Raw genomic sequence first — 10,108 nt, forward strand, 5'->3', positions numbered from 1 at the left:
ACTTATAGAGTAAGTAAACTTTACATGCTCGTACAATATACTTTATAATCTACATAGAAGATCAACAACCCACGACTTCAAGAAATCATAATATTCTAAATTTCTAACAGCTGATCTGATTCACTAATCATCAGTCCACCACTTACAAGAATTATACTTATAAATTTGACTAACATGTATATATATATATATATATATATATATATATATATATATATATATATATATATATGTACAATATTTTAGCAGAAAGAGTAACACACAATCACATTCAAATGGAACCTATGCATTCACAAAACAAGCAGTTATATATGCAGTTTTCTAGCATCAATCACCGTTTCTCATGTCCAATATTCGAGAAAACCAAATTCGAAACAAATTAAAAGATAAAACAAAAAAAAAATGTAATAAATGTTGTAAACACATTTGTATTTGAAATTTAATTTACATCCTTTTATAAAATTTTAAAATGAGAAAACCTATACATTAGCACAAATAAAAAATACAATTGTTCCTATGACAATTTGCACAATTTCTTAATGGCAAATTTTTCATGTTTTTTTTTTTTCCTTTTAGAAAAAGAGAAAAAAATTCTGTATAAAATAAAATGAAAACTTATACATTATACTCTCCTAGCTAGCTACAACAAACCACAAAATAAAGATGAAAATAAAAAATAAAAAAATAAAAAAATTATAGTTCTTAGAAAGATGATTTTGTAATCATATTGTTGATGATTTTGATGTGCTTTTTGGTCATCTAAATTGTCAGTAGTCCAGCAGCCTTTCTTTCGTTCTTTTTCTTTGTATGAGAGAAGAAGCCTTTTTTCTTTCTTCTTTTTCTTTCTATACAACATGGGACAGTTGTTGGATCAGTTAGTTCAGTTGTTGTTGATCTATCACAGACTTCCACCCATGAAAAAGAAAGTAAGCAAGTATTACCAAGGCCATATGTATACATATACAAGTATATGCTTTGTATATAGATCGATCGAGCAGGTCTTCTGTCAAACCGTCTGACCAAATGTTTCTGGCTTCCGTTTAAAAGAAAAATAGACGAAGCCTTTGGATATACTATATGTTGATGATAATTTTTTTTTTTTTTTTCCTGTAAAAATAAAATAAAATTGTTTGCCTTTTTTTTTTTTTTTTTCAATTTTTTCGGGTTTTACCCATGATGATGATGAGGATCTGAATGGTCAGGATCATGCCAGAAAGAGGAGTACTTCATCCAATCTGTTTCTGCTGGTGGATTTGTCATGGAAGACTCCTGCCATAAAATTGAGGAGAGAAAATAAAAATAAAAATTAGGGTTAGGGTTCTATATGTACAAATTAAATAATTAATGTATGCTATGGAAATTAAGAAGAAGCTACCTTTTTTGTCTTCTAATTTAAGTGGAAAAGACAGACATTGACAATTAAATAAAATTCTGATGTTGTTATCTTGGTATTGGAATAATGAAGCCAAAAGTTCTTGGGTCATTGTCTATATTTACTACTACTATATGTTATGCCAATTTTCTTAGCTCAATTTGAAGAAGACATTTTTTGGTTACGTTCATAATTAATTTTTAACCTTATATTTATATTATTATTTTATTGTTACCTTATTCTTTCAAAGAAATGTACCAAAATTCTCCCTTAAAAATGTGTTTTGCATTATATGTTTTGTCGTACTTTATTCATATTGAATGCTAGTTTGTACAATGTTTTAATAATTGGCTATTTGCACTATGTACTTTCCTATCACAACTTAATCTTTAATTCTTATATGCATATTTATATATTTATTGAATTATACCATCAAGTTAAGGTCTAAAATTTCATAGTAATTACTAACCAAATTGTATTATTTTAGCAACATAATGAATTTTCATGACTTCACAAATTTATAAAAGAACCAAAAACAACTTATATTAGGAATTTATTTTTTATGCTTCTTTTTACTTCTATCATCATTACTAATTCCTCTAATAAAAGTGACTCATGTAAAAAAAAAAAAAAAAATTAAAAAAAATGTGACATAGTTATAACATAATTGCCCTAAAATTGATTGTAAAAATTAACAAACCAAACACCCCTAATTATTGGCAAAAAAGTATAGCACTAGTTATATGGTCCTTACATAAAATTGGGGAAACAACAGTAGAAAACAGCTGCATGAAATTGCCATAAAAAATGAAAAAGAAATGATGAAAACATTCTTTTGAATATGAATGTACAAACATTAATTGATGACACTCTATTATTCCAAAGTTTTCATTTGCACCGAAAGAGGCAGTAAGAAGAGGACCAAGTCCTTATCATAACCCCTCTCTTTTCTACATGCTAACGTGAATTTACCACCTAGCTATTTTTATGAAAGTTAATCATCCTTTAGAAGAATTTATCTATTTCTAGCGTCCCATCGAACAAATAAATAAATAAACGTGTGATTTTTAATGAAAATTCCTAGCTACCATTCTTATTAGTCATTAATTAGAAACTAATCTTGGAACAGAGGAAATAATATCAACATTATATGTGTGTTACATGTATATGTTGAAATTGATGAAGCGGCATTTTTTTGGTCTATCATATTGTTACTTTGTTTTAGTACGTAAATCCATTATTATTATTATTTCATTGTTTATGTATCTTATTAAATGAGTTTCATTGTGTACATTGTACACAATAATGTACGTAGTAGAGAAGAAAAACAAATCAAAAGAAAAAAGAGATAAAGAGAAAAAGTAAAAAAAAGTTTCTAGTTATCTCTTTATTCTTAAACTACTAGTATAGTAAAGACGTATGTAGGGGGGGGGGGGGATTTTTTCATCTTTTCCAACTTTTAATCCTGTTTACTTTCTTTCCCTTTTTCTTTTTCTACATCTATATATATTTGATCCATGTATTATATATACTCTATCCGTCCCTTAATATTGTTCATACTCTTAATACTTTTTGTAACTCCATACAATCACCGTCAAAATAGTAATAATAGGTAGAGATCAGACCAGACCGAATACAGTACATATATATATAATCTCATGATCACGAAATTATATAAATATAAAAAAAGTAGACACGCATAGAATTCAGAGTCAAAAAGGTAAGACTTACTTCCTTGATATCACCACCATCAGAAGCAGAAGAAGTGCAGCCCATGATGATTTCTTCTAAACCAGCAGCAGACCTTCCTCCAAGTTTATGATGTTGTTGTTGTTGTGTTGTCTGCTGTTGTTGTTGCTGCTGCTGATGTTGTTGTTGCTGCTGTTGTTGCTACTCAATACATAAAGAAAACATCAAAAGTTATAAAGCATGACATTATCATCAAAAAATATCATTTTGTCCCTACATTACTACCATATCTGAAAAGTTATTATTTAGCTCATATATATAAATTAATTAGTATAGAGTGAACTAGCTTTGAACTAACATTAAAGTAATTATAGTATATATTTACTACTCTATGTTGGATGATTATGATGTTAGATAAAAAATTAATCCCACTTTTATACATATTTTATTCTTAATTAAAGTCTACAATTAATACTATTAATCCCACTTTTCTCATATTTTATTCTTTATTTTTTAGCACCAATTTAGCAAATCGTTCAATATATAAGATTATTATTACTACTACTTAGACTTATTTTTAATATTCGTAGACCCCGCATAATCGCTATTTATTGTTTGATAAATTAATTTTCTTCAATTGTTTAAGTTTCCCAACATTTGTCTATATTGTACATAAATTATAGCAAGAATAAGGACCATTCAATATACATGAATAATCATTATCAATGTACCACATATATATAAACTAAATGTAAGCTATATATTTGGTGTTTTTCCTTTTTCATGTTAAAAGGCTCTTAGAAGCATTATGCCAAGAAATTAATGTTGAGTTTATTTCATTATTTACAAAGTAAATTCTCAATTCTGGATATCTTATTAGCCCTAAGTGATTACTTGATCCACTACTTCTTGTGTGATGCAATCATCTCAATCAATCCCTAATTGTGCTCGTGTTAAAATTACTTCTATAATAATCCGTATTATCTTTGTGATTTATGTAAAATAATATTTTGAGCATAAATACATTAGAATTTTATATAGTTTCAAGTAACATAGTAGGAAGCTAGGTGTGAGGGACTCTATCTAGTCCTCCTCATATAAGTAGCTATGTTGTGTGCATTCCATAAATAAGAATCTCTAGTAATGTAATTTATTCAATAAAGAAATTATAAGAACTTCTTTTTTGACTTTTGTACAAAGAAAATCATCTAAGAAGTCTAGGTAGAGGTTATAAATTTAGAAAAATTGAAAATTTACAATCACATTAAACTCTAAGAAGGCAATTGATACTTTAAGAATTTAACAATCTACTTAATTAAGCGTCAAATATTTAAGTTGAAATAATAAAGTTGAAGTGTATATAAGTTTCTATCTAATGAGTAAGAGTTTAAATTAGGTGTAATAAAAGTGTTTTACTAAACTATGTTTGTTTTGATATGATGTATTTTCAAACTTTACTAGTTATTTTAATTCAATTTTACCCAATTAAGTACTTCGTACAAACACATTAAAAACTTATATAGTGATGAAAATTTAGTTTTATTTTTTATACGAATTTTTTATGGAATTATATACAAGTGTAAAGTAGAGAATTGAAGTGGGAAAAAACTTATGTTAAGAATGTATTTGAAACAACATTTTTGGGTGAAAAAAAAAAACTATTGTAAAAGGCATATTCTAGTTAGGAAGGTCACCTAATTTGTATTTTTCATAATGCAAGAAGAGAACTATTTCTGATCTAAATAGACATATTAATTTGGACCTAAGTGAGCATGAGACTTTTGGACAACTAACACATAATTTATATGAAAGTGAGGGATAGCTCAAGTGGTTAGAGCTTCCCTCCCGATTCCAAGAGATCCTGGGATCGATTCGCACCCCACCCTTGTGGCTCTCTAAACACCAAAAAAAACTCATAATTCATATACAAATCCATGCATGCCATATAATGTATCTAGATAATTGTAGAGTTATAACATGACATATAACATGACACATATTAATCCTTCATACATGAAATATAGTTAAAAATTGATTACCTGATGATGATGAAAATTTTCATTTTGAAGCATGATTCGCGATACATGGTGAAAGGAGTTATCATCAAGAATAATGGAAGCATGATGGAGGGGAGGAGGGGAGATGATTTGGGAAATGGGATGTGATGGTCTACTCATGTGAAAGGCGGCCGAGGTTGCTATGGATTGGTGTGTATGATGATGGTGATGATCTTGGGGAGCATTCATAGCATGAGGATGGTGATGAAGCTGATGATGGTGTGGCCTTGGCTCATGGTCGTCGCATGCAGCCGACATGGCGGCACTTTCCCTTACTGTTGTTGAACCATCTCCCATTCCCGCCTGAGGTACAAAGTAAACAAGGGCATAAATTAAAGCTTGATTAATTAGCTATACTTTAGCTAAATATATTTGTACTACAACTTGATTGTGTTTTAGTACTTTATTTTGCATTTTAAAATTTAATGAAGTTTAATTTACACTTTTACAAGGTTGCCAAAGATTTTGTATCTTTAATTCTTCATCTTAATAAGCTATTCTTAATAAGTTGGTAAACAAATAAAGTCTAAGCTTTGGTACATGATAGTGATTGTTTAATTTGGCAGTCAAAATTTAATTAACTTCTTTATTCTTTGCATGCAAAGCCATTAGCATTACAATTACAAAAAATAAAATTAAATTAAAAAATTAAAACTTTACTCTTTTACTTTTAATTCTCTCCCTTTTTTTTCTTTTTTTTTTTTTTAAGGTTATTTTAAGTTTTTTCTTCAACTAGGAATCCATTTTAAGGAACCAAATGCAAATGTTGTGTGATTAGTTTTATCTTTTATGGATATCATATATTTAATTCAAATCTTAATTTGTACGTAGTACTTTGTAATATTTAAATTAGTGTGACAAACTCCCTACTATTACTTTATTAGAAAAAAGTGTTTTAATAAAAAAAATTGTTTGGGTATTATATTTCTAATTCAAATCTTATTTAGTTCTTTGTTATATTTAATTGGTGTTACAATCTCTCTAATAATTACTCGATTAGTACAATAAATTTAAATAGATAATTTTTGAAAAAAAATCAAATAAATTGACTTGTAATTTACTTAATTTTGTTTTTTAGGTACACAATTATTATTTTATGAGAAAAAAATTCATAAATTGTGAAATTTCACCCATTTGGTAGGACAAGCAAATGAATAGTTCAATTTCTAACACAATCTACATTGGGAAAGGGGAAGAATGAAAGTTTTTTTTTACCTCATCAAAACCTTTTCCGCCATTATCAGCAAATGGATTAAAGCTGAATTGTTCAGGATTAGCTCTCAAATGCTGCATATCCAAGGCAGTAAAACTCGAAAGCGCGGCGGCAGCACCACCAACACCAACAACATTAACACCAGCAGAAATAGATATTTGATCATCTCTACTATGATGAGTAATCACTTCTTTAGATGAAGAAGTACTTCCACTCTCTCTTCTTCCACTAGGCTCACTTCCATCTCCGGTTGTCGCGCTACGTTCCATTGTCCAATTACATTGCCTAGGTTGTGTTTGGTAGAATATCTTGGACACTACTAGCTCCCCTTCTTTTTCCTCTTCATGTTGTCCTAAGTGATATTGATGCATCACCCAATTCGTTTTCTCGGGTTTTCGATTTTTGCCAAAGTTTGTGTATAGGACTAGAATTTTCTTACACCCCTTTTGCTTCCCATTCACCATTACTGGCCTTGTCTTGCCGGTTTTATGCCACCGGGTTTCGCCCCCTTGGAGGTCGCATTCGGTTTGGATTTTTCTTCGTTTTCGTGTTCCGGTGGTGTAGGCCTTCGACGGCCTATGGAAGAAGTGTCTACTCAATCCATCTCTAGTCACTCCTGTTGAAAAATTAAACAAACATAAAATCCAAAGAATGAAATGAGAAACAAGAAAATTGAAAATATTGATATTTCAAAGTTAGGTTGACTTAGGTGCAACCAACTATAAGACAAATGTAAATAAAACTACTAATTATGGATATGTGATGTAATGAAAGTCATAACAAACAATGGAGTGGTAGAAAATTTGGGAGGAAAACACTCAAAAATAACTATTTGGGGTGGTGGTGGTGGTTAATTAATTAGTGTTTTTTAGTTAAGACTTTGTGATTAATTACAAAATTGATTAATTAACCTTTTTTTTTTTTTTTTTTTTTTTGGTTTTTGGGTAGGCAAGGAAGCAAGGTGTTTTAGATCAATGAAACAATGGTGTTTTTTTTTTTTTTCTATTAACAAAAAAGGATTGTAAAATTTTATTATAATCTTATGTTATTTTTTATTTGTTTTAGGAATTTCGGCAAAAAAGAAGATGATTAAATAAAATACCTGGGAGTTTTTCAGGATGAGTGTAACAAATACCATCTTCACCTTCAATAGTAGGGATAAACTCATCAATTAAAGGATGAGATTTGGATGATTTTCCTTCCACTTTTGCTTCAAGATGTTCTATCAACTCTTGGTCAGTTGGGTCAAATTTAACACCAGCTGGTAGACCTACCCAATCCTGTCCCCAATAATTTTCAAGAAACTTCATAAACAAATTAGCACCTTCAAAAAAAAAAAATTACAACCCAAAAATGAATTTATAACATTAAAATCATTTTTCCAACATCATTATTAGTCTAATTATATCAAATTTGTTAGCAAGGCTTACTAATTAAAATACGGGTATTACAGTATATGTTAATTACATACCGGTTTTGATCCTTCGAGTCTATGACCGCAACCAGGGCACTGTTTCGATCCACAAAGCTGATGTTCCTCAAGCTTAGCATCTATGAGATCGCTAGCGCTACTAATGGAGCTTAATTGGGATTTGTTACTACTACTATTATTATTCATAGCTAACTAAACTCTAATTAATTATAAAAACTAATTAAGAATTCTTCCCTAATACTCCCTCAACCTTTTTTTGAATGATATAATGATACTAACTACTATACTACTACTACTTATAATAATAATATTACTTTTTTTCCTTTATTATTATAACAATAGTGACCTTTGCTTCTTCTACACTTCAAATAACACTCTTCATCATCAATAACAATTGTTGTTGTTGTTGTACTAACACACCATCAATGATCATTCCTTGAATATCATCCATCAAAACTGCACCTAAAATCGACAATAACAAACAGAAGGGTTTATTTAACAGGAGAAGAGCACACGATTTTGATTGGAATACAAGAAAATCGAAACACCCAAATGAAATTAATGACAACCCAGATGATAAAATTGAATACCCAGTTGGAAAAATGGTTTTTTTCTCCAAGAAAAAAATAGGAGATAGAGATGGAGGAGAGAGAAAATGAGGGGATAAGAAGAGAAGAAGAAGAAAGGGAAGAAACTGACAGTCACGGTGGAACTCAGCTAAAAAAACACACACACTTACTCTAGAGAGAGACACATATACTAACTTTGAATAAAAGGGGAAAAAATATTATGGGATATTTATATGAATTGTGAATATAAAAAATGGAAAATTAAAAAAAAAATAATAATAAACCCAGAAATTGGTGAAAACTTTAACGGAAGAAGAAGAATTGAAGAAGATGAAAAAGGAAAAGGTGGGTTCAGACAAATAGGTATACAATAAGTCAATAACCCACCTTTAAAGGACTTTCCCAATTTAAGTATGGCGGTTCTTATATTTCTTGACTAACTGCTTCCTAGAGCCTTAAGAATTAAAAATAATAATAAAAAAAATTAAAAAAATAAAGAGGAAAAAAAAGGGGTAAAATTTGGAGTTGTTGATTGAATTAAAATTACAACATTTTATGTTATAAACATGATTGTTTTAAAGGGGTATTGATGAAATTAATGGAATATTTGGTGGGGTGAGGGAAATTTTAGTAAAGTTTAAAAAAAAAAAGATACCCAATTGTCAAGTTGGAAAAAACACAAAATAGAGAAAATTAAAGGGGTGAAATGGAATTTTTTTTTTTTCGGGAAAAAAAATTAAAATTAAAAATGGGGTTTATGGGTCATTAAGATAAGAATTTTGTTTTTCCTAGAATCAAGCTTTTTACAGAGAAAGAAGGAAGAAAAAGGAGGGAAATTAAATTAAAGGAAATAAGAAAATAGAGAGAGAAGAAGGGAGAAATAAAGGAAAAAAGATGAGCTCACATGGGTTTTGAGCTGGAGTGGTGATCATGATTCTTTTGCCATGAAAATGTTTTGGTTTTTTTTTTTTTTTTTTTTTTTTTTTTCTCTCTTTTTTTGGCTACTAAATTTTTTAAGAAGAAAGAGAGAGAATTGCAGAGAGGATGAAAGAGTTGCTTGATATGCAAGGCAAATGAGCAGTGTATGTACCTGATGGACCACCTACACAAAATAACCCCTTAATCCCTTATTATATGAAATCCTTTTGGATTTCCTTTTACTCTTTTATTTATCACTAACGGCCAGTTTGATAGATGTTATCCTGTAATAAATCGTGGTAATGGTAATAAATTTTTATTAAATTTGGTATTATATATTGTTATAAGTAATACTCTGTACTTCCTTTGTTTCAGAATATTGTCCTAATTTTGACAAAAAAGAACAACATTTAGAGGCTGAAAAAGTGTGATTCTATAAGAAAAAGAGTCATGTTAACGCGTCACCAACTCACCACAATACTTGTCCCCTTCCAAATTTCTTCATTAATTTTAATTTCATTGAAACTCATTAGCACTTGTAGATGTGGTAATAAATTTTGTATAAAAATACACATGATATATAAAATATGGAGTTTAATTAATTACATATCTTGCAACCTGCAAGGACATTGAAATGAGACTTTCATTATTCAAAATGACTCTTAATTCCATTACACTTAAACCTTATTCATTATCATCTGCTAAACAGGCAGATAGCGTGTGTTAACATTTTCAATTCCCTTCCCTTCCTTGGCCCTACCCCGCACCCATCTACTTTTCAAGACTAGACTAAGGGCCTGTTCTCTTACGTTGAAATTCAGTTCAGTTCAGTTCAGTTCAGTTCAGCTGAGTTCAGTT

At 29.5% G+C, this 10,108-nt stretch overlaps 1 protein-coding gene across 4 annotated transcripts; it reads right to left on the reverse strand.

The window, feature by feature from the left end:
- Positions 1 to 443: 443 nt before the first annotated feature.
- LOC145579911 (NAC domain-containing protein 75-like) lies at positions 444 to 9,419 on the reverse strand. 4 transcript variants are annotated; one of them, XM_081637211.1, is made up of 7 exons: positions 9,237 to 9,419; positions 7,803 to 8,225; positions 7,434 to 7,635; positions 6,334 to 6,947; positions 5,101 to 5,421; positions 3,104 to 3,262; positions 444 to 1,269 (listed from the first exon to the last, which is right to left on the reverse strand). In XM_081637211.1, exons 2-7 carry the CDS (start codon positions 7,947 to 7,949, stop codon positions 1,168 to 1,170), a joined length of 1,545 nt encoding a protein of 514 aa, XP_081493337.1. In that variant the 5' UTR covers positions 7,950 to 8,225; positions 9,237 to 9,419; the 3' UTR covers positions 444 to 1,167. The 4 variants fall into 4 exon arrangements, with proteins under 4 accessions (XP_081493337.1, XP_081493336.1, XP_081493335.1 ...); XM_081637210.1 differs by having other exon boundaries at positions 7,803 to 8,219; positions 9,237 to 9,307; XM_081637209.1 differs by lacking the exon at positions 9,237 to 9,419 and having other exon boundaries at positions 7,803 to 9,153.
- Positions 9,420 to 10,108: the final 689 nt, after the last annotated feature.

This window comes from Chenopodium album, chromosome 14, assembly GCF_948465745.1.
Source record: "Chenopodium album chromosome 14, dcCheAlbu1.1, whole genome shotgun sequence".
Taxonomy (NCBI): domain Eukaryota; kingdom Viridiplantae; phylum Streptophyta; class Magnoliopsida; order Caryophyllales; family Amaranthaceae; genus Chenopodium; species Chenopodium album.